The 27305-nt window shown below is 40.4% G+C and overlaps 7 protein-coding genes across 12 annotated transcripts in view; 2 read left to right on the top strand and 5 right to left on the bottom strand.

Moving 5' to 3' along the window:
- Positions 1 to 2632: 2632 nt before the first annotated feature.
- Positions 2633 to 27305, top strand: part of LOC6574371 (nuclear RNA export factor 1) — a 67004-nt gene continuing 42331 nt past the window's right edge. The window contains exons 1-3 of one of the 3 annotated variants that reach the window (XR_004364913.2): positions 2633 to 3040; positions 24066 to 25241; positions 25311 to 26037. Coding sequence is in view for 1 of the 3 variants with exons in the window: in XM_044008402.1 (XP_043864337.1) it covers positions 24091 to 25241; positions 25311 to 25818 (1659 nt within the window). In the remaining 2 variants the exon portion in view is untranslated. Of the gene's footprint in view, positions 3041 to 23773; positions 23877 to 24065; positions 25242 to 25310; positions 26108 to 27305 lie in introns of those variants that run through there. The other 2 variants (XR_006356971.1, XM_044008402.1) reach the window with 2 other exon arrangements.
- On the bottom strand, positions 3323 to 6863 carry LOC6574375. Of its 4 annotated transcripts, none has more exons than XM_032733736.2 (6): positions 6843 to 6863; positions 6538 to 6636; positions 5606 to 5817; positions 4262 to 5532; positions 4163 to 4168; positions 3323 to 3913 (listed from the first exon to the last, which is right to left on the bottom strand). In XM_032733736.2, the coding sequence occupies exons 3-6, from the start codon at positions 5771 to 5773 to the stop codon at positions 3673 to 3675; spliced, it is 1686 nt and encodes a 561-aa protein (XP_032589627.1). In that variant the 5' UTR covers positions 5774 to 5817; positions 6538 to 6636; positions 6843 to 6863; the 3' UTR covers positions 3323 to 3672. The 4 variants fall into 4 exon arrangements, with proteins under 4 accessions (XP_032589627.1, XP_032589629.1, XP_032589630.1 ...); XM_032733738.2 differs by having other exon boundaries at positions 5606 to 5790; positions 6843 to 6862; XM_032733739.2 differs by having other exon boundaries at positions 5606 to 5787; positions 6843 to 6862.
- LOC6574374 (antennal-specific protein OS-C) lies at positions 8344 to 8920 on the top strand. Its single transcript, XM_002000389.4, has 2 exons — positions 8344 to 8460; positions 8517 to 8920. The coding sequence occupies exons 1-2, from the start codon at positions 8374 to 8376 to the stop codon at positions 8859 to 8861; spliced, it is 432 nt and encodes a 143-aa protein (XP_002000425.1). The 5' UTR covers positions 8344 to 8373; the 3' UTR covers positions 8862 to 8920.
- LOC26528073 lies at positions 9802 to 10439 on the bottom strand. Its single transcript, XM_015167424.3, has 2 exons — positions 10337 to 10439; positions 9802 to 10266 (listed from the first exon to the last, which is right to left on the bottom strand). The coding sequence occupies exons 1-2, from the start codon at positions 10388 to 10390 to the stop codon at positions 9901 to 9903; spliced, it is 420 nt and encodes a 139-aa protein (XP_015022910.2). The 5' UTR covers positions 10391 to 10439; the 3' UTR covers positions 9802 to 9900.
- Positions 17125 to 18168, bottom strand: LOC6574373 (elongation of very long chain fatty acids protein F). The gene is made up of 2 exons (XM_002000388.4): positions 17873 to 18168; positions 17125 to 17809 (listed from the first exon to the last, which is right to left on the bottom strand). Exons 1-2 carry the CDS (start codon positions 18086 to 18088, stop codon positions 17249 to 17251), a joined length of 777 nt encoding a protein of 258 aa, XP_002000424.1. The 5' UTR covers positions 18089 to 18168; the 3' UTR covers positions 17125 to 17248.
- LOC6574372 (elongation of very long chain fatty acids protein F) lies at positions 18691 to 19993 on the bottom strand. Its single transcript, XM_002000387.4, has 3 exons — positions 19670 to 19993; positions 19041 to 19614; positions 18691 to 18982 (listed from the first exon to the last, which is right to left on the bottom strand). The coding sequence occupies exons 1-2, from the start codon at positions 19880 to 19882 to the stop codon at positions 19045 to 19047; spliced, it is 783 nt and encodes a 260-aa protein (XP_002000423.1). The 5' UTR covers positions 19883 to 19993; the 3' UTR covers positions 18691 to 18982; positions 19041 to 19044.
- LOC26527457 lies at positions 20186 to 20829 on the bottom strand. Its single transcript, XM_044008340.1, has 2 exons — positions 20592 to 20829; positions 20186 to 20317 (listed from the first exon to the last, which is right to left on the bottom strand). Exons 1-2 carry the CDS (start codon positions 20742 to 20744, stop codon positions 20189 to 20191), a joined length of 282 nt encoding a protein of 93 aa, XP_043864275.1. The 5' UTR covers positions 20745 to 20829; the 3' UTR covers positions 20186 to 20188.

Below are 27305 nucleotides of genomic sequence, written 5' to 3'. Positions count from 1 at the left end.
ACTGACTGCTGTCAGTCGAGCTGTCCATTAGTGCCAGCTTTCACTGTACTTCACTGTATTAGAGTTGAGTTTGGAATGACTTGCACGAGTAATTGACGCCTGCATGCAAATTGAAAAACAGTCCAGAACAGGCGCTACGCATGAAGCAGGATGCATGACGGAGGATGCAGTCGATGCCATGAACAAAGGATCAGAAGGTGGAGACCATGGAGCCAGAGTCACAAATTGTGGTTGGGGACTGATTGAGCGCCAGATTGATGCATTTTAAAACAAATTGGCACAGTTTGTGCGCACTGGACAGCGTGCAGAGATTGTTGTTGTTGTGGTTGTAGTTGTTGTTGTGGTTGTTGTTGCCTTGTTTTGTCACTCAATTAGATGCAACTCATTTAGTGGACAAAGCACATTTTGGGAGCGTGTGTACAAAATGTTAATCAAAGCCTGATGACTTCTTTAGGCCAAATAAAAGGACACAGTGGGAGAGACACAGAGGGAGAGAGATGATAATGAAGAGGTGGGGGCGTGGCCTGGCGTGGCGTGTCGAACAGTCGCTCCAATTAATATGCAAAATTTATGCATGGGAAAATTCAAAACAAACGAACAACAAACACAACAATGACAAAAAATGCGACAAAAATGAAAATGTGTACGCGATGAAAAATCAATACAAATTAGCTGTGAAGCAATTTGTTGATGTTGCTGTTATTCTTGGTGAACTTGTGTTGCATATGTGGCATATAGAATTTTGTCACATTATTTTCAGACCACAGTATCGCGATTTCACAATATGGTCACAGAAAACTTTATTTGGGTACTAATTAGTAGGTGAGAGAGAGACAAAGAGAGAGATCGAGAGAAAGAGAAAGAGAAAGAGAGAGAGTGACAGTGAGAGATAAAAAGACAGAGAGAGAGAGAGAGATAGAGAGAGAAGCAATGTAAGACACTCTACACTCTGGTTTGAGCTGTTGCTTAGAAATAGCTATGAAAATGTTATGGCTTTACATACCAAAAATATCAAATTTAAATAATCATTTTTTAGGTCTGTTAAGTGAGAACTGAAGATCTAATGATCCATAATATATTGAGAGACATGACGACAGTACTCATCCAAATCGAACTTTAAAAGACTACCTAAATATCATGAGTAGAATTTGTTTATTATAATAGTTGTTTTGGAAATCTATACCTCTCGCGATATAAGATTTGATATACGCTACAGCAGCCTGTAAAGTTTCAATTATTAATGAAACAATGTAATTATCTAGATGCTGTAGGATCCGACTTGCTAGCAGCTTGATTGACAACGTTGCTGAAAAGTCTTGCAATCCCTTTGCATTCCGCCAGCTAATGGGTTGAGCTCTTTAAAGGGGGTTGTTCCTGGCCATAGAGTGGAGTGGAGGGTGTTGCATGTTGCAATGAAATTAGTTCGGCCTGGCTGGACGCAGTGTCCAGGGCTTTGCTTCAACGTCTGCGTTTGATGGAAAAGTTGTTGCGACAAAACAATTGCAAGTGCAAGTGCTGTATCTGTATCTTACAGATACTTATGCAGCCAGCTGCGGCCTGGGCCGAAAGTTTGCCATTGGCAATGACGATGATGATGATCATCAACTATCTGATGATAATGATGATGACCTGCGCAACAATAGTTTGCATCTCATATCTAACATCTCGCATCCCTCAGATACAAATGTTCAAGTTCTGCAAATTAATCGCAGCAAATGAGAATAGGGCATATTAGTTTTGTGACAAAGCTAGTCGTTGAGGCTTACAAGAAATACTACACTGCTCATGGCTGCATATTTACATAAATGAATTTATATTTTTAAATATACATTTAGATAAATATGTATTTGTTTGCAAAGTAGAGTATTGCCAGGTTGAAGCAACTCAATGCGAAGTATGGTACGTGGTATAGTTGTTGTTGCTGCCGCTGGTGTGCCGCAATCAACTGCACTTCATGTTGCGGTTGCCTCTAACAACTTAGCCAAAGCGAAACCAAGTATGTTAGCCAGTATTGTGTGTCTGCATGTGCGTGCATGTGTGTGTATATGTTAGTGCGTGTGTGTATCTAATCACATTAGCACGTGCGCATATCCTTTCTGGCCCTGTGGCCGTGCAGTTCCCCAGGCTGCCATTGCCTCGAGCTAAACTAAAAACATTTTGGACGCTTTGTTTTTGCCTCATTTCGCTTTGTCGATTTTGATTATTTGTCTGTGGTTGCGCGTTCGCCTTTTGTTTTGCTAGCATTTTGGGCAACTATTTGAAACTCAGAAGTTGTTCCCCATTCCCATAATACCCACATTGACACTCACGTATGCCAAATGCGTAGCAGTTTTTTTCGTGTGGTTGAAAGTTTTCGTCAAAGGCAGCCGAAAAAAAACTTATTTGCACGTTTGGTTAGGCGCGAAATTCAAATTCTTCAAATGGGTGTTGTCTGTGCTAAGCTATCGCCGGTATAGACTTATCGATAAATCGCTTAATAACAACGGAATACCAGTGGATGTTAAAGCACGTGGTGTGTGTCTATGCTAAGCTATCGCCGGTACAGACTTATCGATAACCTTTGTAATAACATAGCATTTGCAGTTAGCACAAAGTGCATGCTGTTAATAGCATAGTATAAGTGCAAATTTAAGACCATATGTTTTTGGCAAGTGCATTAGAAGCTCCCTAAACTTATTCTAGAAGGAAACTAAAATGATAGTATCTAAAGAAAGGTTACTGACAGCATTCCTCATTAACCAAAAGAAGGCCATAAATGAGAATACAAAAGCATATAAGCGTCAGTGGTGCCGTGTGTCGGAATGATCAGAAAATAAATCAAATTAAGTAAATGCAACAGCATGAAAATCCTGTTGCATATCTGTGAATTGCTGGCAACTGAATAAGTGTAAACTGTAGTAAATGTTGTATATAATTTCTTTTTAAATTAACTGTTGCAGACAAATAAAATTTATTATTGCTAGTCAACGCGCGGGAATCACAGGCGCAAGCTAAATCGAGTTTCTTATCACTTGTTCGAGTTTCCTGGATTTTTGAACATGTAAGTCTTTTCAATGCATTGAATAATAGGTATAGCCTACTTTGTCAGCAACTCTCTCTATAATTAGATTAGTCAAAATGCTTCCCCAAAAACTCGAAAATCCGAAATAAGTCTACATCCCAGAAAAATAAAACTAATTATTTTTGAAATGCAGCAAGGGAATATTTTATATATATTTTCTTTCTTTCATATTTTAAAGCAAACTTCTAACAAAGCTATATAATTTATATTTTTTCGGCAACGAGTATTTTTTTCTTCTTAAACTTTTTGGCTCAATACATATTTAATTGTGTTGTCATCAAAGGATTCTTTCCGAGTATATATTTTTAAGATTATTTAGGTACAGTGAAAGTTTAGCCATGAATAATCAATTCTTTTTTTTTTTTTCAACAAACAAAAAATGTTACTTGGATTTAAAATAACTTTTCGGTTGAGAGTAAAATTAAAAATGATTTGTAAAATATGAAAATTTTGAATATTTTGCAAAAATTCTTTAAAACAGATTTTTTTTAAAGAATTGGTCTGGAGATTCTTCTAACAATCAATTTTTCTTTAAACGCAGAAATTATTTGCTTTAGCGAGCATTCACTGTACCATGTATAATTATTGTGCTCTTATTTGGGTGAGTTTTTCTATTCACTCTTGACCGGCACATAGGTGAAAACAATGGTTGAGTGAGGTGAGACCTTCAGCTCATTGAGGTCGACCTTGCTCGAGTACAATATGTTGGTGGCATTGCCATCGTTGAAGTTCTCGCTGAAATAGGAGACGGTCATCTTCTCGGGCAGATTGTTAGCGGCGGTGAAGTTGCTCAGCTGCGGCGAATCGGTGGGATTAAAGATGACAAAGTAACCGGGACTGCCAGACTTGATTCTGTAAAAGAGCATAAGATTAGAAAAGAATTTTGATATGGGGAAAACATGAAAAGAAAATTTCTCTGACAAAACATATATAACAAATAACATATTGAAAGTAATTGAAGAATATAGGAATTACAATATAATATGAATTTTATAAATTATTATTAATATTTAGTAAGCTTTGACGATTAAACATTAAATTAAATAAATTGTTTATGGAATTGAAATTAAAATTTGAATGAAATATATATTACGAATATACCTTTGCCTTTATGGGTAAGCATGAAGAGTTGAGGATAAGTTAGATTAGCTTAAAGAATTCACTTCCATATACATAGTTATCTCTTGAGCTTCGACTTACCTGGAGTAGGCAATTAGCTGATTGGCCTCGAAGATGTTAAGCTCGCCATGCATGTACGAGGGCGAGAGACGCATCTGTTGGATTTGACTGTAGGTCTCCTCCTTGACATTCACATACTCAATGGAGTCCACAGGCACGACGGGCACGCCCGGCAGGAGGGACATGAAGAGTGCCAGTGCAGATGGATGCGACGTGGTGTCCACATAGACATCGCCAAAGTTCCACTGCAGCCAACTGGTGTTGCCCGTGTCCATGAGAGTTTGTTGTAGCTGCTGTTGCAGTTTTTTGTTTGTCTTCGAGGAGCTGAGTGTTCGTACGAATTCTCCGTACATGGGCAAGTCTATGCCCAAAGCACCACCCGATTGGCTCAGTACGTACGCTTCAGGACGTATAATATCCTCGGCCACCGAAAGGAATGCATCCGCAGAGACATTCTTTACCATGCCCAAATAGTCGTAGAGCACATCGCCCAAACCATTCTGGAATGTGGTCTGTGTGTGGGTGTAGAAGCCATAGTCCACCATGTTTAGTTGTGTGGTTGTGTGCGAGATCTCCTCATCGGCCAGATTATCGTTGACTAGATAAAACTTGGTGTTCTTCAAGCGGAAGCCATGCACTCCCAGTCCAAGTAGATGTCGTAGCACATCTCCAAACTCTTTGCGCACTAGCGTAGAATTCATCTTCAGATCGTAGTTGCCCTCTTCGAACTGTGACAGCACATAGCTATTCTCTTGCTTTATCCAGGCGCTGGAGTTGCCGCCCACCTTCTTCCAGTTGTTGGGCAGCTCACTGCCAGCGTCTACCCACACAAATGCAGCCCGACTATCTGCATTGGCCAGCGCATCGATGAACAGCTGGGAGTTGTTGGTGACATAGTTGGGTGTGAGATCGAGCACGATCTTCACGTCGCTGGACTTGTAGAAATCAACGAGTTGCTTGATTTGTGCCTCCACATCTGCTTTCTTCACGTCATAGGTCTGCGCAGCGGGCAGCTCGTAAATGGCACCCGAAGCAAACAGTTTCTGGGCAGCTTGCAAGTCCTGTGGCTTGGCATCAGCCACGCTGCCAAACTTGGCGTGCAGTCCGCGCTTGTACCAGGGCAAGGGTTCTGGTGCCGCACACTTGGGTGCACCTATTATGATCATAATGGCGCCCACCAGCATGCCCACCCAGATGACCCAGAAGCTCACAAAGAATACCCAACGCAAACGCACCCAGAAAGGATCATTGGCGTACTTCATTAGCTCCTCCTTGCTCATGCCAGTGAAAGCCTGTGCAAAATAAAAGAGACAGATAGAGGGTTAGATTGATAATCGTCATGCTGTCACTCTCACACACACTTACCGGCTTGCCGTTCAGATTGCCTATGTCGATCTTTGCGTCGCCATTCTGTTGATCGCCCTTTATGAATTTGACCTCGTCGCGACGCTCCGTAAGTTTCTCATCGGCTGTGCCTGCGCCTAACATCTCCTCGTCGGCGCCATCGGCCGCAAAGTTCTCTTCCTTCACCATCTCGACTGACAAAGCTGCTGATTGAAGCAAATAACGGAGAGCGTCTATCAATTAAAATCAATTCAGCTTGTATAGATGTGTGCGTATACGTGTGTGAGCTTCAGTTTATTAAAGCGTCGCGTGTTTTTTCTCTAAGCAGACCTGAAATGCCATTTTGGCTTTTTTTTTTTTATTAAGCCCAAGCCATTTTATTCAGCTTTCATACAATATTAAGTGGAGCAAGCCAGTTTGAACTTTTTATACCGCAAACTGGCCACAAAAATGCTACGTTTTACTTTTCTACTGTGCCCTACACTATGTAAAATATATTAGGCAAGCCGCTCAGCCGATTTCCACCCCTAGAATTGCCATCACTGTTCTATGATCTACACATGCAAATTGGTCTATTTCGAGGTTAGGGCAATGCTGCATACTCGTTAATGAATTTTATTTAAAATGTTCACGCATATTCTAAAAATAAAAATTGTATTTACTTCTGTATATCTTCAAGTTCTGTATTAGTTAATTGATTCCCTTTAATTATACTCAATAAAATTTATGAACTCGTTGCTGACGTCACTCGGTTTACACATTAATGAATTTGAAGCTGTGGTTTTCCCTACTCTTTAACGGAAAATCAATATTTGCCCTATCTTAACGCATTTTTGATAAGACACACGCACGTACACACAATTACTTTTCTGCTGAAATTTTCAACTTATGTTACATCAGCCTTCGAGGCGTGTCGGCTAGCTTTAAACAATAGCTTCAAATTTCATACATACCTTGTTCAATGTTCTGGCTATGTGCTGGCAACTTTTCTTCTTTAATTACTTTGTAGACTTCCGCAGATTCAAGTGATGCTTCCTGATTTTGTGCGACGACTGTGCGAGTTTATTGCAAATAAAAGTTTTCAATGAGTATGGTCTCTTGACACTGTTATTTAACATAACAGAACAAATGTGACAAACAGTGAGCATGCTGTTAAATTCTCGAGTATACCACGGCTTTTGTTCTGTTAAGTTATGTTTGATAAACCAATAGAATGCATATAATTAAATGAATAATTGTTGTTTTTGTGCCCACTTACCAGCAACAGTAACGGGTAGCGTCCCCGAGCTCTGTAATGAAAATGATTGTTAGATAATGCTGTTAGTGGGAGGAGCAAATCTGTTAAGGGCACAGACTACCGTGCTCGAAAGGTGGCAACGCCAACTAATTGCGCGCACAATTCAAAAGGATACGGTAGCATAACTTTATTTTGATATTTTGCCACGTTGCTCACCTTATTAGCAGTTCCAATATGTTTAAGCCGCGAAAACAAATTCATTTTGTAGTACAAGAATAAGTGAAAGTGAATACTATATTATATAAATAAGTGCACAAAAACTATTTAATGAGAAGAGAAAAAATATAAACATATTAAATATAAAAAAAAAACAAAAAATAATCTCAATAAATTTAACGATTCAAATTAAACAATGTAGGAAACTCTTTTGCAAATTATATAGGTGTTTCAATAGTTTCTTTTTTTTTTTTTTAATTCTTTTGTATTCAATTTGTTCTTCACTTTTTCCGACTTTACTAACTATCCGCTCGCGAATCTCAATCAAAACTGAAACAGCAATTGCGATGGATGCTCAAACAACTCTCGACTCCAATTAACTGACTTGTCGCAATGTTGTTGCTTTCGCTGTTGCTGTAGCCGTTGCTGTTTTTGCTGCTGCTGCTGCTGCTGGTGGCGGTGCTGCCGTTGCAGCAGCCACATTTGATTTAATAATAATATCCCCACATCCAACGTCGAACGCACGTTTAAATTACAATTTATATAGCTGCGCCAGCTGCCGTCCACAAGCTACCTGGTCCCCAAATGGAGCGCAATGAAGTTGCAGCGGATCTTGCCTGAGAATGTGTTCGAATGGCCAATGCTACTCGACCGTTCGGCTGCTGACTTCTTATACCCTACAAATGTATGAATTATCAACGACATTCGCCTGAGAATTTATAAAAAAAAGTTTACGTGAATGAAAATGTAAATATATAAGACGATAAATAAAGTATATTAGCTTATATTTAAAATTATAATTATTTTGAATATATTTTATGTTTTTTTAATCATATGATATTATAATATATGGAATACAAATATTTTTTTAAGCTCTCAACTTAATTTAATTTAATATAAGAACTTGTTAAGTCTATGTAGGTCTGTTAGGGTATTCACTATTCGATATTCGCATTTTCATCAATCATGCTTGCTTCTTTTGTGCGCATTCTGGGTAGGGCTGTGCGCAAAAAAAAAGAAAAATAAAACATTTGCACCCGTTGGCGCATTCCATGCCCAAAAAGCGAGCAGACAGAAAATGAATAGAGTTTGAACGACGCTGTCAAGTTCGAACTCGTTGACCTTTTGGCATGCATGGTCAAAGACATTGGATTAACGTGAAAACGCACCTCCACAACAGTTGCAGCTCGAATTAGAACTGTGCTTCTACTAATTGATCAATTTGCTGGCATTTTGCGACATGCAAAGCCCATTCCAAATGAAGCCCATTTAAAAACAAAGCCTCGATTGCAGGCTATATAAATGTGGCTGACAGCTGCCATCGATCGCAAGTTCAATGGCAATCCATGTGGGACGTCAGTTACTGTTCGCGGCACTTATTTTGCTGCTGCAGCTGTGCATTAGCTGCGAGGCGCGGCCAAAGGTAAACATTTAACCATATTCCATGTGCAACTCAATGCGAGCCTTTACGAGATACAGGCTATGCCAGGGAATGATGGAGATGGCATCAACAATGGCGAGGACGAAGACGACGACTCCTCCTCGGAGGAGACCGTTGAGGACTCGAACGAGGGTCGCAGGCGTCGCCGTCGCGAGGCCAACGAACGTGCTGTCATACCGGGCCTGCCCGATCCCGCCACCATCATTAAGATCGCTCAGCTCTTCCAATCGGTGGGCGAACAGATTGTGCCCATTATCTTAGAGGCTCTGCTGCCCGTCAACGATGCGACCGCAGAGCGAACGGCTCGGGATTTGCAGTTCATGACGAAACCCCAGCGCACTCTCGCACTCAATTCAGAGGAACTGCAGCCGCAAGCTGTCTAAATTGTTCGACTAACAACCTGTTTGGCTCGACAGCATTAAAGATGATGAAATGAAACAAATGTGCGTGTTTCAAACTCGATTTTTTACTTTGCTAAGAATATTTTGTATATTTATTATTGGTTATAGTATTGGTTTGGCTTGCATCGAATATCGACTCGGATTTGGGTATATTTTAATGAGAAGACTAGGCACTTTTTACTGTGTTTTTCTTTATTTTATTTTTTGTAATTATCCGAATGTCGTTTTGAAGTCTTCTTTCCTCTTTTGTTTATTTCAGCGGGCTCACATTCAACCCAATTTTATTGGTTGTAGCCTGATTCTTATTGTCCAGTTAGTTCTTACTTGGAAAAAATGGAATTTAAACAGATTACTACATTATTATTGTTATTATTATATTACTACTGCTTTATAGTTTTAGCCAAAACAAATATGTTAGTTGAATTTTACCTAGCTTTATATTTGAATATTTTTCAGTGATTAGGAACAACTGTCTTTTTTTTATTTATTTATTTTTTTTAAATTAAAATGTTGTATATATCTTTTTAAATTTTATTTTTAGAAAACGTCTATAAATATGCACCATTATGATCTCTTACAGTTGCTTTATCCGCAGTAAATTCTGCCAATACTATATAGCGCTATCCGCATTTCGAGCTTGTATATTCTCACGATAGAGGGCGAAGGTAAAAACAAGTTAACATATACATGCGTAATAATAAATTGTATTTGTTAAAATTATTGCATATTCTTGAATCGTTTATTAGACGTTTCAAACTCACTTTCTATGGAATTTAATACTTAATTACTCCAAAGTGTTGTCACTTATCTTAGTGAGTCCATTTATATTGAGGATGAAATAAAACGAATAGTAATATATCATCAAACAAAACAATCAAAACAAGTCTTCCCATTTTAGTTAAAAGGAATACAATATAAGGTCTTTCTTTATGCCGATATGAAAAAAAAAACTTAATTTATTATTTTTGAAGAAAAATTATTGACATTAGAAGGGGAATTGCATTACGTTTGCAGACATAGTCTAGACGGTAATGGACACAAAATTGCCTATTGGCTTGCAACTTTTTATCCCGACCCCAAGAAGTTTTGAGATGTTGTCTAAGGCTTTCGACAAGCCCTTACCGCAAAACAAATAGGAAGATATCATAACGTAGATGTCGGGCAGCTTTTTGAAGGCAAAAGGGTACTTGGCTAGGAGCTCCTTAATTTGCTTCGCAATCGCTTTGATGACGTCTAGATACAAAAAGTTCCACTTAAAAATCAGTTCGCAGTTCGAGAAGGCCAGTAGACGATCACATTTTATAATTTGACTGTTTGATAGTTTATTAACCGCAGTCCCGGCCTGAGCATGGAGAAACAGGCACAGCACCACAACTATTATCATTCGCTGTCAATTATAAGGAATAATTGATGTCAATTATTTGTCTTCAATCACAGCTAGAAATCACAGATCTTACCATCTTTCTTGAATGTCTCGAGTGTTTTGTAGCCTTTGTGAAGATCACCACCATAGAAGTCGAATTTTACTTTACCATAACCAATTGAATGTTATGGTATTTTGCTCTGCTGATTAGTTCAAGTTCTCTGAGGAATATTTGTTCTCTTTAGCTGTAAGAAAATGTTTATTATATTTTAATTACAAAATATGTAAATCAACGGCTCTGTTAAATTTGCATTGTCTAAAATATTTTATTCATATTTCAAGATGCTGTCCAAAAGTATGCAGCACTATGAATCTGTCGGCAGTATGCTGCTGAAAGATTACAGAGTTTCTCTTTCTTCACAATAGAGGGCGCTGGTACATGGGAATTATTAGTTGTCCAGTCGGCGTTTAAGGGTATATTTGTTTGGTTTTCCAGTATATTTAAATGTATAGATAAATAGAAACGTATATATACAGCTATGATAAAGGTATATGATGATAATATGAGTCCCAAATTCCACTATGGACACATTGTTCAATACATGCAGATTTCAGATATACATATGACACGTTGAGAATGTTACCTAAGAATCTTAATTAATAGACGTCCGTTCTCTCCAATGGGTCAGCGAGGTAAGGCCCTCCCACGTTAATTCTATTTCGTTCTCTGGCGCCTTTTGCGTGGGCTGGTGACTTGCTCGTGTGAAATAAAATCTTTGCAGGCAACCAGCTGACAGCTTGCAACAGACAACTTGCAACTGGCAACTGCAACTGTCAGCAGCAGCAGCAGCAGCAAAAACAGCGACAACAACAACAACAACAATAACGATTCTGTCTTAAGTGAATTGTTGTGTTGACAAAGCAGAGCAAAGTAAAGAGAGCTAAAGTAAAAGTTAATATGCTCGCCATGATGGCTGGGCCCGGGCTGTGGGGCACTCAAGTATTTAAACATTTGCCTGGTTGTAATTTGAGCTGCATGCTTGAGCATTGCGAGCGTCTATTCATATGGCTGGCTGTCTGACTGCGGCTGTCTGGCTGTCTAGGACGCAGTCACATCCTGTGCGTGCGCCATGCCAGACTCTTGCTATTTGTATCTTTAAGATACTTTTGCTGTCCCCCGTTTATTTATTGTACAAAGCAATTTCGTGACTTCGTTGTTTATTTTCAGTCTTTCACATTTCGTTTGACTTGCCCGTTCGACACACATAATGGATGTGCACATATGCAGCACCTGCCCCTTCCCCTAGCTCACCTGATCTAACCCGAAGTCTCGGGTCATACTTACCTGCGCGCAAATGAACTAAGTAACTTGTGAATGCAGTTCGCTCAAAATGGCTAAGCAAATATGCCAAGACATACTCCTCTTCGCCACGTTCAGTATTTTTGGCTGAGTTCTCTACTAATTTGTGTTCAGTGCTTGGCTCTTTCGAGTGCCAACTGGCAGGAGTTTTCCTTCTTCCATCCTTGTCGCTCACGTGCAGCGAAGCCCGCCTAAGATAACACAGATCGCATCATTGGCAACGGCAACGGCAACGGCAACGGCAAATACATAAACATAAGCTGAGCAAGTGAACATGAAAGAAGAAACAATAAAATAACAAAAAAAACAAGAGTGTTTTACTGCAAAATGACCAACAGCTATATACCCTGTAAATTGCATGAAACATTTCTTGAATATATTGTACTTTCTACAGTAGAGTCTGTAGAGTCTCTCTCTCGATTTAGAGAGAGCCTAAGAGAGAAGTGTTGTTCAAGTCATAAAATCCATCTAATATCGCTATACTTTCAATTACAGTTTGCTGTATGCACATATATGCCTCATTTAGTCAATATTTACAGGGCAACGAAAAAGAAGCAAGTAAGAAGACTTCGCACCAATGCTCTCGAGTGTTTTCTTTATAAACAGAAAACTTAATGATGTTGATTTAGTAGAACAGCCAACTGCTCGCTTTGCCCCCTTCACACCTCGCGTTGCCTATTTGCGCTTTATGGAACCTCAGACACATTTTCATAATATGTATGGCACAATATGTTTCACTCGCCGTGCTCAACACTTTGAAAGTTTTTGGCTCAGTCTGCCCCCTTCGTGCCCATCCCAGTCGCAGTCCCAGGTCCAGTCTCAGCCCAGGCCCAGGCACGGTGCCTGTGCCAGTGTCAGACAGTCGCAGCGTTTTTCTCGCGTTTGCTCGTCAGTCAACATGATTTGCAAGTTATACAAATTCATTCAGCCGTCGACGAAGGCCAAGACTAAGACCAAGACCAAGACCGAGAGACCAAGACCCAGGGACCACGACTTGGGCCGAGTTCTGGCCCGCATGTCTGCTTCATTAACACGTCTTTAGGGCTCTGGCTACGCTTCTTATGTTTCAGCGCTCTACAATCCAGGGGTTATATGTATTTAGGTACCGCATAAGAGACATCTGACAAATCAGTATAATATTTTATAAATATTTAAATTCATTTGTAGCTGATGTAAGTCTAGGTTGTATTTCTCCCAAGGTAATTACAGCAATAATTTGAGTTTATATATACAACCTAACGAAACTCCAACCTATACCAGACCATCCGAACTCTAGTGGATTAGAAAATCATATTATTATTGTTATTTTTGTTTGTTTAGTTTTTTCTTTTAGTTGTATTTTTGTTTTAGTTGTATTCTGCTTATCGGACAGTTAGTCAATCATAATATTTACATAAATAAATCAAGCAGTGAGCCAATCAGCCAGCAAGTCACAATTAATATTCTAGAGCTCTTATTTTTAATAATAGAAAATTGATTCCATTTTGTTCAAGTGTATTAAAGTGCATGCGTTGGTCGTTATCACATTACCTTCGTCAACTTTACAATGTCTTGTGAATTTTGAAGAGTTGAGGTGTAAATTGCTTTGTCGTTTTCTGTATTTGGTAAAGTTCGCCCCTCTGTCAACGACTGCCATACACACACGCACACATATATATGTATATACATACATATAGAAGCACAGACACTCAATCGCACTCACAATTAGTTAGGCTGCACTAAAATGATGATTAGAAGTCGTTTCAGAAGTTTGTGTAGCATAAAAATAAAAGAGGCAAGAAAAGTAATTTATGTGAAGCGGGCTAAATCGAAATTCCTCTGGGGCCACTGGGCGAGGAGACAAACTGTGCTAATTAGATTGCCGATAGTATTGGCAGGATATGAAGCCAGGAGGCGTAGGCTGTGAGAAATTGATGCAATGCGTGAGATTATGCGAGTTGGGCTGGCTGCGAAAACTCGATTCAATTCACAGCTGTCGAGGCCAATGTAATGCAAAATGCCTAGAGGTATTAGAAGGAAAACAAAGGGAACTTCTATGTGTGGTAAAGAAAACCTGCCAAAAGAATCAAATAAAGCGACAGAGAGAGAGAGAGAGGGAGAGACAGAGAGAGAGAGAGAGAGAGAAGCTGCCTGAGAGCAGGCAAGCTGCGAGTTGCCTTCGGGCCGACAGGCACGTCCTTCTTCACCCAGCGATGTGAGCGGCTTGGAAATAATTTGTTCTTGAATGGCAAACCACAGCCCAGTTTTCCACATAGCACCACCCGCATTCTCCAGCCACTCGTGTGCAGCCCCTAAAGAAATTCCATCAGCTGCATTTTGCAGCTTAAAAAGCTTTTTGTGTGCCAGGAAGTTTCGCAACCTTTTGTCGACTGCTGGCCATGGGCGGGTGTGGGGCGTGGCAAGCCGTGCAACTGACATTAGTCGTGCAATAAGTAGACAGCCCTCAGTGACACATGTTTCCATGTGGCACCAGCCACAGTCACAGTCATACTCACAGCAAGGCAGCCAAAAGCCCCGGCCCAAGCCCTGCACCAAGATCCTACTGCTAGAAGTCCGTGCCTGTCTGCATTTGGCTGCTAAACTTTTTGCTTGCCATGCAAGACACGTTGACAAAAGACGACAACAACAGCAGCAGCAGCAGCAGCAGTAACAACAACAACAACAACAACAGAAGTCGACAATGTTCGCCAGCCAACATAGACATAGACGAATTTATGCTAATCAGTTGAGATGCCTCCCTGCCTGACTGGCTGGCTGACTGGCTGCCTGCCTCGCAGCACGAGGGTCGCACCGTAACACTTCAAACTTGAATATTTAATTTGAGCATTTCTTGTGAAATTTGAAATCCTTGTAAACGCTGCATTTTTTTCTCATTTAAATAACTCTGTGATCTCCCAGATAACTAGCTGAAGCATGTTTTGAAAGGGAAACATGTCTCAGCGAGCAATAGTAATTACTGTAAAAGATGAAATACCCTAGAAAAGGGAGTAGATTGTAGCTCCACGAGACGAATAGGTAGGTACTTTCATAAGACTAAAAATCTTAGATAAGGTTTTGTAACACTGACAGCTAATCACATAAACAACTCCTTATACAATGAATTCGGTGCAGAACTGTTTTCACGTCGCATATTCCATCTAATAAGATAGTAAAGTAATAGTAAGTATAAGGAGGCGATGCTGAAAGTGGAAAAGGAGGAAATGTAAGAAGAGTTGAACGATGAGCAGGCAAAGAATCTAAAATAATCTCATTATTGATCAAGTCATGCATTTGCAGTTATATAATATGCAGTTATATATATGAAGTATCAGTTATAGAGTTATATAAGACCACATAACATACGTATCTACATCCATATTTATTCCATATGCAATAGCAAAATAAAAGAACATTTCACAAATGTCTCCCGCAGCGGACATAAAAATATATATTTAATTACCAGCCATCAGGCATCAGGCCTCACATGCAGCAGAAGTCTTATGGCATTAGATGATTGTTTATTTGGTGGCCCTCTTTTTCCTATGTGGGTCGATTGTGCTCATGTTCGATGGCAAATTTTAATGAGGCAAGGATTTGGGCAGGCCGTGTGTGCGTGCTCTGGCAACTTGGGTTGGCGAAGGAATAGTTGCCTGGCAGCAATAGATGAAATCCTCACTTCACGCACCAATTAAGTTCAATTTTCGTTGGAATAGAAGGAGAACGCGGCGAGCATATATTTGGGCGAGAGAATGGGACTCTGACTGGGTCTGGGATTGAAATTGACATCATTTGCCGTTAAAGAGGCGGCATTTTGCGACGAGGGTTGCGCTCACAATTACGCCAACGTGTGTGCGCCGAGTCGGATGCGAATTCGTATCGGATTCAAAAGATTGGGAGCTGCGTTCGCCTTTGCTGTCGGGCATGGGAAATGGGCTCAAGTGCCAGCAGGCGGCATTATAAGCACATTAAATTCTAAAGGCGCCGTCGAAGCATGCCTGAAATGCTGAAGATTTTGTTCTGGCACAGCGCAAGTGCTTTTTATTATGCGATATTTGAAATTTGCGCATGTACTCTCGTATTATTATTGAATATCATTACCGAAATCCCAACAACATGAACAGCAGCAGCAGTTGCTCCTCGCACGTAAGGGTGACTCGAAACAGCTGAAAACAACTAGCTGGGGGTCGCTTTATGAACTGCTTGCTGCACTCTTTTCGAGGAAACTCCAAAGTCAAAGTCGACCAAAAACACGAGAAAAATAATAATAAAGAAAAGACAGCTATTTAAAATATGAAAAGTCGAAGTCTCAAGACTCCATCTTTTATCTAAGAAACGCTTAATGTCTAAAGGCGCTCAATAAATTTCACTGTGAAATTTCTTCAAATTGTATTCTCACATATTATATATATTAGGCATTTTTTCAAATTTTATATTTGAAATAACCAAAACCTCATATTTAAATATCGCATATTTATATTCGACAAATTTTTATCAATGTCAGCTGAGAACTTATCGTCACATTAAAATCTTTGAATCAACAAGAAATGATATTAAAAAAATATAGATATATCCAATATACTTACTTTTCAGTTCTATATAAAACCTCTATTTTATTGTAATGTCTACTATAATCTACTATAATCAAAATGACCATATCGAATAGTAAACCCGAATTCAGTCACATTGCTAGTCAACATTCGCAAGTAACTCAAGTTAGGGTATGCGCTCACTAAACTTAACTCAACTGGGCACATTATCAGCGCCCCAAAGCCCGCAATTTTGCTGCGTTTAGTGGTTTAATTTTTATGTTGCAATTTTTATGGCAATTGGTCGGGAGACTCACTCTGAAGACTTCTGTCCCCACATGTTGTTTGGACGCTTGATGGTGGTGCCTGGTGCTTGGTGGCTGATGGCTGATGGCTGATGGTTTGGTTGCTTTTTAAGTGCGCGTTGGCACAATGTGGTTTGTTATATTTTTATGGGCTTCTGGGGCTAAGTTTTATGTTTCATCTTTTGAGTGCGCGTTGTTTGTTGTATGCTTCTCGAACTGTTGAGTTCATGAGTCTAAAGAAGCTTCTCTTTCTTTTATTTACAGAATGCATAAGTACTTGGCCCTTTGTCATTTCTCTGTTCATTTAAGTCAATTTCTGCGTTTGCCACATTTACTAGAAAACAGTTTGCGTTGGCTCATTAAAAGCCATGTATATTGCACCGTATCCGGTTAAGGACTTGAAGAGAAAAAATTAACAAAGCTCTCATGGGGGAAACCCGCCTAGGGAGTCGCTGCCCTTAACCCCGTTCGATTTTCGCGTTTACTAACAACCCACTCCCTTTCTCGAATACATAGTAACAAAACTACTTCCCTACTAGAGCACCGTCTTGCGATAAATCTTAATTAAAGTAGCAGCTGAGAATTCTAGCACAACTCAATTGTTATTCTTAGAATATGTGCACTCAACTCTCTTGAATATTTGAAATTTGATAATTGAGTAGCTGCCTAGCAGAAACTCTACGTGGGATCGAGGTTTGATAAGCCTTCCAAGTGTATTCCATTCGTATATTTTCTTTTTCAATTCAGCACAGGTGACAGACAAATTAAATTAAATTATTCACATTATGTTTTAAAATTGGGTTGGGATATCTAAATATTAAATGCCCATTCTGTATTCATTTCTGCTTCGGCTTTTTCGGCAATATATAGGTGTGTATGTAAAAATTGGTAAACATGACTACCATAAGTGAGCCCATGGCTAGAACGGCCGCTATGGCTATAAGCGGAACATCACAGTTGGGCTGCATCAAGGTGTAAACACTGTGCAACATTACCGTGAAGAATTGAATCATTTGAAGAATAGTGATGTACTGCTTCCAGGTGGGATTCTGACTGACCGCCCGCTTCTGGGACGATATGTAGTAGTAGCTGTACATCACAGCGTGTACGAAGACATTGAAGATGCCCATGATCGTGAAATGTCCACCATATCCACTGAATCGTATTCCAGCATAGACGGCCACCACCATGATTGAGTGGTGCAACAAATGCAGCATTGTGATCTGTCTGTAGTTCTTGCGCAGCACCATGAAGACGGTGTCCATCAGATCGAGTATCTTGTTCAGATAGTACGCATAGCTCAAAGCTTGTTCAAGGGGCTTGACCGGATGATCTATTGGCAGTACCATTATGCAACTCAGCTTATACGGTTTTAGTACAAGAAGCACGTAGGAAATCTTCGAAAATAAAATGAATCTTTATGCATTTTCATCAACGTGACTCGAGTTAATTGGACTTACAAATACGAATATTGTGCCATTGTAAACGATCTGTATCAGATTGTAAACCTTAAGGACTTTGTTCAGATCGTACGGCTGTCGATGCTCCATGAACTGGCGCCCCACTTTGAGCACAAAGAGCAGATAAGCCGCCACTATGAGTATTGCAGGCCAAGGTCCAACGGCCAAGGGCAGCTGTAAGGGATCCGCAGGTGGTCTATTGAATACCTCAAACATCTTGATACTTATTCGTGGCTGCGACTACTTTATACTTTGCGTATGCTCGATGGACGAGTTGTTTTGCGACTGTTTCAAAATGAAAATGGTTTTCATTTATATTTCCTTCATGATATACACATGCACATCAGCTTTGTTTGCATGTGTCAAATGTTGCTAACAGTCAGTTAATGCGGACTCGTATACCCTGCGAATCCAATATTTAAAGCAAAAAACATAATTTAAAACATAAAATTTGTAATAGTAGAATTGTTAGTGTACATCCTTGAGCAACTCCAAAACCTGAACCGTTCCAGTAATATCCCTTTCCTTCCCTTCCAGATTTCGCATTCATGCTCTCGATATTCCCATCCTGCATTCATTCCTTAGGAAGTAGGAGCCTCCTTATGTGTGTGAGTTCAGGGTGTCACATAGTCGGGTACTCGAACCCATTTACTTATTTCATTATACTATTCGCCACTTGGTGTATTTTCTCTGACAAAAATGCATATTCTAAGACTAATGTATGTGTATATAAGGGGTTCAATACTAAGACTTGCATTATCATACACAAGTTAAATTTATGCCAAGCTCAATTGGAAACGTAAATACTGAACATTAAATACTCTTTTCATACTGTTTATATATGTATATATCATAAGCAGTTTATAGGACTGCTCATATGCAGGACTTCTAATTTGACATAAACAAAATTGGTATATTGCATATTTTTGAGGGGTGTCTTCACTGAGATACGAAAAGCAAGTGTTGCCAATCGAATCCAAGAGCGCAGTTACTAAATGCGAAAATACCTTAATTATATTCAATTGTTTGCAAGTACGTTTGCTCAAATCATTAATGCATTTGGTCATTTAACCGCGTTGAATCACGAGGAAATGTTATTTTTTACGTAACCTATTCAGAAAGGCAAATAAGTATATAATTTCTGAAACTATAATCGGAAATTTTATACCTCTCTAGTCCGACTTCACTGGTTTCCTATTCTTGGGCAATATGTAAGCGTGTATGTAGAAATTGGTAAACATAGAGAACATCACTATTGACATGGAGAACGTCATATAGATCAGTGGACGCGATGCGTCACACTTTGGCTGCATCAGTGTCCATACGCTGTGCCCACATATAATAACGAACTGTAGCATCTGCAGTATAGTGATGTACTGCTTCCACCAGATTAGCTTGTTTTTAGTCGAGCTCTGGGCCGCGGCGTAGTAGTAGCTGTACATGATAACGTGCACGAAGACATTCAAGACTCCCATTACTAGAAGATGACCCCCAAAGCCGATGAATCTGATTATGAAATATCCCGTGATGGGCATATACAGATGATGTACTAGATGCAGAATCGTGATCTGCTTGTTATTCTTGCGCAACACTATGAACACGGTGTCCAGTAAGTCGATATACTTGTTGACATAGTACGCATAGCATATCATACGATCCAACTTCTTGTCTGGATGATTCAAAGGCACAATTCGCATGCAACTTAGGTTATAGTTCTTATATCCAATTAAGTAGCTAACTACCTGTAACGGCTTCCGTTGTTGTAAACTGTTTTTCTTTCAAGTTTTCCAGACTTACCGTTACGAATAGCGAGGCATTATACAAAATCTGTATGAGATTGTAGACCTTAAGAACAGAGCGCAGATCATAGGCTTTTCGTTTTTCCATAAACGTACGTCCCTTCAGCACAAAGATCAGATAGGACGATACTATGGCCACCATAGGCCATGGACTGGTCGCGAGAAAGAGTCCCGAGGGATCGACATGGGCTGTATCAAATATCTCCAACATATTAATTTATACTACTGACTGGGGAGCTCTAATAAATATTTGTATACAACGTCTACAGTCGAATTCAATATAATTCCACTGTTTTTAATATATCAATTAAAAAAGCAAAGTTAAAAAGAAAAACGGTTTGTTTACAAACAGTCAGTCGTCTCGTCTTTCGATTGCTCTGTTTTCCTAGTTAATCTATACCCAGGTATGGGCGACTAGCAGCACGTTGATTGTCAGGCGATTGTCATGCTGTGGGAACTCATTAGTACGAACCGAAACATCTGCATAATTGTAATATACTGCTTCCACAAGACGAAATCACACGACATTAAAAATGACAACTATAACAATGTATCCTCCATATCCAAGTAATCGTATCAGTATATGTCCCATCGCTGTCATAAAAGTATGATGAATCAGATGACGTAACGTACTATGTTTGGATTTCTTCCTGAGATCAAAGAAGATTGTCGCCATCATATTATGTATCACACAGTATGCATATGAAAAGTATCTTTCTAAAATCCTCTATTCGTTGTCTAATGGTGGATGCGTCAGGCAGCTGAAGTTGTAGTGCTGTGTCGGGAGTAGAGTGTACAAAAAACGACCAGAGGACACGTTCAGAATATGAATATTTTTTAAATCTACTTAATGCAATTACCAGCGCAAAAATCAGCGTCTTTTACAGAACTTGAATGGCATTCTAGACTTTCATAAGCACTCGGCCCACCTTCAGCATGAAGACTAAGTGAGCATATAATATGGTCAAAAGGGGCTGAGGGCCTGTGCTCAAAGGCAGCTGATTGGGTTTCCCATAATGTCTATCGAATATACTCAGCATATTATCCCCAACTAGACAGTTTGTTATCTGCATTTCATCTTCGAGAACGGATGCAAACTTGGCTATTTAAATTTGTATTACAATATATGGAACCTCTACTAAAGCTTTAAAAAGCAGCTAAAAGACTTTGCACTCATCTTAAATATCTATTCAAATTTATGAGGCGTGTTGAGTTGAATAAGCGTTGTCATTTAAACTGGTTAAAGGGGCTAACGTTCCACCTTTTAATTTAATTAAATATAAAACTAAAACGGAAATATTGTTCATTGCATAAGATTTTTAATGGCAATAGTTAACGAGTTTAATTAATTATGCTATTTTATTTATGCTCAAGTCGATTCTATTGAAATTTTTATGAAAGATATCCAAAGACAGAATATGTTTAATCATAAAATATGAAGTTTCGGGTTTGATAAGTGAAAAATTCACAGCGGAAGATAAAACCCCATTAATAAGTTCCTAATAACATGAAGCCACCTAAGATGCGGCTTATGGGAAGGTTTTGCGGACAAACAGTGAATGATGTCTGCAGTTTTCTCCGCACTTTCCAGCATTTTCCCATTGCTCAGCGTACTTGAATGAATAGCTAATTAGCTGGGCGCATAATGAAAAAGTGCCCAATCATGATTTTTGCATAATTTTCAAAAAGCTCCTTTCAGGGCTTCACTCCGGCTGCTGGTCGCCCGGCCACAATGCAAAGCCTTTCAACCCCAAAAATATGAAAAACAAAAAAAGCTAGCAGGAATGTTGGCTCTGGTCATACTCGACTGCATAATACTCGTTCCGCAGTGGATGTATTTAAGAACTCTTTTTTTTTGGCTCTGCCTGCTTTTGGTAGATTCAGCCGAACATAGCTGACGAAATGATTTACATTCATAGGGACAGACCGGCAGCCAGACGGAAATTGCACACAACGAATATACTCTTTTCTCTCGGTGCAAAAAACTTGAATGAAAGTGCCTCGCTTTTGATAAGCGAAGCGGCCTGCCTTTATCCTGGTAAAGTCCTTTGTGCGGCTCATCTTCTGGCTGTCTATCAGAGAGACGTGGCATTATTATTATTAATGGACATCTGGATTGGTATATGTAGTTGAATTTGGATTCGGTTTCGGTATATTGGACGACCTATAGAATTTTCCAAAAATTAATTTATGACACGCCGCACATTTACCATTTGCCCACACTGAATACGTGCTATGATTATTATCAGTCTTTTTCCTCTCTACTCCCCTCTTCAACACACCCGCTGTCCCTTCCGAACTGTATGTACGTATTATTTTTAATCCATTAAACAAATGCCATGTTACGGGCCCGCCTGTTGTGTCTATGCCTATGTCTGTGTGTGAGAGTCTCTGTGTGTGTGTGTGCGTTATCAGTAAATGGGCAGAAGGGTCTTTGATTTGGCTGCCAGCACACAATGTGCCCGGCTCTAAGAATTAGAGCCGTTTGCTCTGCATTCAGGGTAGAAAGTAACGCCTCCAATGTGAATTAGTTATGTGCACTGAGAGAAAAAAAATTCACATTTTCAAAATCAAATATGTTTAATAAGTATAAATTTAATATAAATATATACATACATATTTTTTAACACATTTGAAAAAAAAAGAAAAGAATTTAATTTTTATGCCTTAGCGTAATCGATTTTACTAGTAGTATTTAATAATAGCTTAAATAAAGGTAATTTACTTATTTTTATTATTTAATAGATTTTTGTAAAAATAATTTTGGATATGTGTAGTCGTAAGTGAAAATGTCACTACTACTAAAATGAATATTTCTCTAAGTGTATCTGCCTGTCATGCAATCAGTCCATTTTGCTCTGTTCGATATGCTTAAGGCGAGACATTGTGTGTTCACGCTGAGTTATCAAGCATAAAGAAATTTATCTGAGGCCGAAAGCAAGAGAAACCAATTTAATGGCATTGAATGTAATCATTAATATCTCAGCAGATATATTATGGGCAACTGAGTCGTGCCGATCAATTCTAAGATTTTCTATTCGATTTGTTTCAATTTTCTGTGTGGGATGCAGTCCAATTGTCGCCATGGTATTGGCTTTCATAACTCGATGATGATGGCGGTGATGATGATGCTGTTGTTGCTGCTATTCACTGGACAGTGATTTAGCCATCAAAGCCAGTTGGACATCGGTCCTTAAAGCTCACTCGCTGCCATTCACACGGCTCACTCGGCTCACTCAGCTCAATGAGCAAAGAGCTCTTAAAATAAGTACGAACACAGGGTGCCAATCTCCCCTCAAAGCTCGGTATATGTTAGCCTAAAACAAAAGCGCTAATGCAGAAACAAAAATGAATGTCGACAATGCATGACCCCGGCATATCCTATAGCTAGAGATCATTGAACTGGAATACCAGATAATAAAATAAAAAACACTGTAAAATTTACAGCTTTTAGTATGTCCGTGAATTTGTTTGCATAAATAAATTGATTGATAAATGCACAGAGTTTCTAGTTCAAAGTTCAGATAATAAAAAATAAAATCGAATTTTTAAAAAATTTATTCATGTAATTGTGATCTCAGTTTTCAGAGAACTGTTACAAACATTTTCATAAATTCGTACTACCCAATTCGTTCCTCTTTAGAGGGCACAGAAGGCGAACAAAGCAATTTACTGGAATTACAAGAGCGTCTCTAATTGTTAAGTAAGCATAATGTGTGTAACATATGGTCAAGAGAGTTGCCTGTATAAACGCTGACTCCGATGCTGGCGCTGACTGAGTCCCTTGGCCTTAATGCGGCCATGATGCTGTAGAGGAGAGCGTAGAGGGGTGGGGGGAGTGCCATTTCCAGTGGGGCTCTCTGTATGGCAAATTACAGCGAATATGACACAGAGCTCATCTGCGGGCAAATGTGTGAGGGTTCGCAGAAGCGGTAAGCGCTAATAAATTGGCAAAAATGTTGATGCTTAAAAAAACGAATGGAATAAAAAACTCTAGCATAGAATTTGCTGTGCTCATTTGGGAAACGGGACAAGGGATTGCCGCACTCAGCATTCACAATGAAACAAAATTGTACCCAAAAAAAATATGTGAAACTAAGTGTGCTTTTAGTCTAGCATCAAATTTGGTCTGTTATGATTTCTAGACTCGTTTTCAGTCAGTTAATACGGAAACTTTATATTGATTAGCTAAAAACTTGATCCAGGTATTTCTATAAAATATTTATTTTATTTTATATAATATATAATATAATAAAAAGGGAAATTTAATTAGGGAGCTCCAATGACTCATAAAATGTTCGACTTGACTATTAATTAGGGCATTGCTGTGCTTTTAATGAAATTTTAGCTTTAAGTCCAGGCTTTCACCTACTTGCTTTTCTTGCTTATTTTAGAGGAACTGGAAACGTGCTCGCTACAATGTCGAATAAAAAGGATCGTAGTAATCCCGACTCATCTGAAGACACCGCAAAGAACTCGGCAAGCAGCCATAGTCCAGCGAGCCATAACCGCAAGGTACGCCGTTCGCATTGGCGCTACACCGTGCCCATTAGCCCGTATGGTTGGTATCGTGTCTTGGTCTTCAGCCAGTACAGCGGCTACACCGTGCAGCAGGTGATGGAAAAACTTCGTGAGGCTGTGGCGCCACGAAAGCTCAAGTATTACTATTTACACGAAGGCGGGGAACATGATGTGGAGCGGGACAAACGTGCGGCGTTCACCTTCTATGTGGATAGCTACAAGCTGGCCGCAGAGCTGCAGCTGCGTGGGCACCAGCCGCCAGTTGTGGGTCTGCGCGTCAACGATCGACCGCCCATGATCGAGGTGGACGAGGCGTACAAGTGGAAGCTGCGAAAGGTGATAATGTCCCGCTACGATGCGAAGAAGCGCTGCTTGAATCTGTGTCGCTTCTATGCGGATGACCAGTGGAGGGGCGAGTTCTGTGCGCTGCAGCAGTTCGAGTGCTTCGAGGCGACCATTGACATCATGGAGCGGGAGTTTCCGCAGCTGCGTCGCCTGCTGCTGGACAACAATCATATGTGCCATTTGGGCGGCTTTCGTGGCGTGGATCAGCGACTGCCACGCCTACACTCGATCTCGCTGCAGCACAACGAGCTGAAGACGCTGCGCGAGCTGCGCGTCTTTCAGCGCCTGCATCTCACCGAGCTCTCGCTCAAGCGGAATCTGCTGCCCCGCAACTACGAGCAACAGGTCCTCGTCATGTTTCCGTCTCTGTGCATGCTTAACGGCCGATGCGTGAGGCGCAGCCCCTCGGTACCCACAGTCAACCTCTGCGACAACGAAAGCGATCTGGATAGTATTCATAATACCGATAGCGATGTGGAGCTAGTCTCCGTCACCGAGGTCAAGCCAATTGTCCTGCCTGAGCCACGCGTCACGTTTCTGGCTTCACACACGCTGCCAAAGCCGATGGGCGTCAGGAAGTTCGTGCGCCGATATATAAAGGCGTTCGATGGCGGTGACAGGATCACAAGTCTGCAACGATTCTATCAAAGTCATGTGCTGGTCTCCCTAACGCTGGCCAAGGAACACGCCATGCTGGGCACATGGTAAGTGAAGTCAGCAAAGAAGCCTAGTTTAGTTTTCCGATTTACAAGTTTCTTTTATCTCCTCCACAGGACCGCGCCCTACGCCATCTATAGCCGTCAGCTGCTGGCCTGCCGAGAAGCTACGCTCCATATGTTTGCGGCCTGGCCAACAACAGTGCATTTGCCTGGAACGATGACCATGGACTTGACTCTAGTGCAGCCGCTCATGCTGTGCGTCTCCATTACGGGCAGCTTTGAGGAGAATGGCTCGGCCAACCATCGGCGCCATTATATGCGAAGCTTTGTGCTGACCAGAAAGGACGACACGGCCGACTTTCGCATAGCCAATGAGCTCATCTATCTCAGTCGTGTTGGCCGCGGCGAACGGCAGCCGCCCGTTCTCACTCCTCTTCAAAGCAATCTGGCTGCCTTGATGTCGGCGGAGACGCAACTCAAGTTGCGCTGGAGCAGCAGATTCTTGAGAGATACGAATTGGGACTATCAACAGGCTATGCTGGCATTCCAGACGCTCCTACGCCGTTGCCAGATACCCGAAAACGCATTCAGGTGCGATGCAAAGAGCGAGCCGAATCTGTGACGTCAGCCGCAAGCCGTATACCCGATGGGCCCGCAGGGAAATTGAAAATTCCACTGATTATGCTGATTAAATTTTGTTTTTAACTGGATGTAAAGGCATCAACTGTGCCTTGACTATGCCAATAAGGATGTCCCTTCGCTCCATGAATAATAATTTCATTATTTATTTCCTCAATTGGATCATTGATATGTGGAAGCCAGCCAAAGTTTCTTACAACTGGTAAGATTGTGAAGCAATTGTTGTTATTAATAAATAATTTTTATTTGTAACAAAATGAAGTATAGACATACACAATAAGATATTTTATTCGTTATACAGTTATGTCCGATCTACCTAAACAGTGGAATACAGAGAAAAAGTAGATAAGAATATCATATGATGATATTCTAGAATATTGAAATGTCATTAACCTTCAATATATTAGCAGAATTTTAAAAATATTTTCAAACATATACATATATCTCATAAAACATAAATATATGTATACATATGTATTACATATACAGATTTTGCTAATATTCTGCTTGAATTTATTTATTTAATTTCAGTTAATTAAACAAATTACCCGTTAATCTTAAACCTTGATTTAGTAAGAACATTTGCACTTCGGTCTACCCTGTGCTCGTATTAGTTACCTCTCCGCCCCCGCTTACTGCCTTGCCAGCGCCGAGGCAGAAGTCAAACTCGAACCCTCGACGTTGGGCATTTAACTTGTCGTTAGGGTGAATTTATAAGCAGCGCTTTGCGAACGGCTGCCGTTGGGATGGGCTCTGGGTCGGTCGGTCGCTCTGTAGGTTGGTTGCTTACTTGGTTTGTTGGTTGGTTGGTTGGCGGGCGTCAGGCATTCGACGCAACTTTCCGTAATACCACGTCGCTGTTCCCCAGCGCTCAGCCTCAGCCTGGCCACGCTTTATTATCTGCCCCCTTTTATTTTGTTGGTTTGTTTGATGGCCCTGTCTCTCTCTCTCTCCCTGCCTCTTTCTATCTTTCTCGTGCCCCTGCTCAGACGTCGCGACGTTGACTGCATTTCATTGAGCGTAATTCCGTTGCTAATGATTTTTGGCACACGTAGCGCTACTTTCGAAATTAATGCGCTATAAAACAGCAACAACAACAACAACAACAAAGGCGAACTGCAGCGACACTGAGAAATGGGCGCTCGGTGGATAGGAAATTGCCTTGCCAGGCGTCGGCTAAGGCAGCGCCGGTCGACAGAGCGGGGTGAAGTGGGGTGTGGCTGGGTGAATTTAATGAAACTTTTAGTTCGAATTGTTTTTCACAGCTGGACGATGTGTGAGTGAGAGAGAGAGCGACTAAGAGGGAGGGAAACAACAGAGATCAGGAAGTGCGCCACGTTTTCCATGGCCACTGATAAGAGAGTTTTTACCTCACATGTGCGTGCTGTGTGTGTGGTTGTGTGGTTGTGCGTGCGTATGTTTGCGGTTTCGCTTTTCCTCAGCCTCTTGCCTTGCATAAATTTCCATACT

Source organism: Drosophila mojavensis, unplaced genomic scaffold (assembly GCF_018153725.1).
Source record: "Drosophila mojavensis isolate 15081-1352.22 unplaced genomic scaffold, ASM1815372v1 contig_277, whole genome shotgun sequence".
In the NCBI taxonomy this organism is placed as follows: Eukaryota; Metazoa; Arthropoda; class Insecta; order Diptera; family Drosophilidae; genus Drosophila; species Drosophila mojavensis.
Note: the sequence above shows the minus strand (reverse complement) of the source record. Positions and strands in the feature narration are given on the sequence as shown.

Coding starts and splice junctions, on each gene's coding strand:
- LOC6574375 (XM_032733736.2), bottom strand. CDS start 5,773: ATGGTGAAGGAAGAGAACTTTGCGGCCGATGGCGCCGACGAGGAGATG. Junction 5,533..5,605: donor GCAATCTGAACGGCAAGCCG/GTAAGTGTGTGT, acceptor TATTTTGCACAG/GCTTTCACTGGCATGAGCAA.
- LOC6574374 (XM_002000389.4), top strand. CDS start 8,374: ATGGCAATCCATGTGGGACGTCAGTTACTGTTCGCGGCACTTATTTTG. Junction 8,461..8,516: donor GCTGCGAGGCGCGGCCAAAG/GTAAACATTTAA, acceptor TACGAGATACAG/GCTATGCCAGGGAATGATGG.
- LOC26528073 (XM_015167424.3), bottom strand. CDS start 10,390: ATGGTGGTGATCTTCACAAAGGCTACAAAACACTCGAGACATTCAAGA. Junction 10,267..10,336: donor CGAGACATTCAAGAAAGATG/GTAAGATCTGTG, acceptor TATAATTGACAG/CGAATGATAATAGTTGTGGT.
- LOC6574373 (XM_002000388.4), bottom strand. CDS start 18,088: ATGTTTGAGGTATTCAATAGACCACCTGCGGATCCCTTACAGCTGCCC. Junction 17,810..17,872: donor ATGGCACAATATTCGTATTT/GTAAGTCCAATT, acceptor TTATTTTCGAAG/ATTTCCTACGTGCTTCTTGT.
- LOC6574372 (XM_002000387.4), bottom strand. CDS start 19,882: ATGTTGGAGATATTTGATACAGCCCATGTCGATCCCTCGGGACTCTTT. Junction 19,615..19,669: donor ATGCCTCGCTATTCGTAACG/GTAAGTCTGGAA, acceptor AAGCCGTTACAG/GTAGTTAGCTACTTAATTGG.
- LOC26527457 (XM_044008340.1), bottom strand. CDS start 20,744: ATGCAGATAACAAACTGTCTAGTTGGGGATAATATGCTGAGTATATTC. Junction 20,318..20,591: donor TCATGCTGAAGGTGGGCCGA/GTGCTTATGAAA, acceptor GATCTCAGGAAG/AAATCCAAACATAGTACGTT.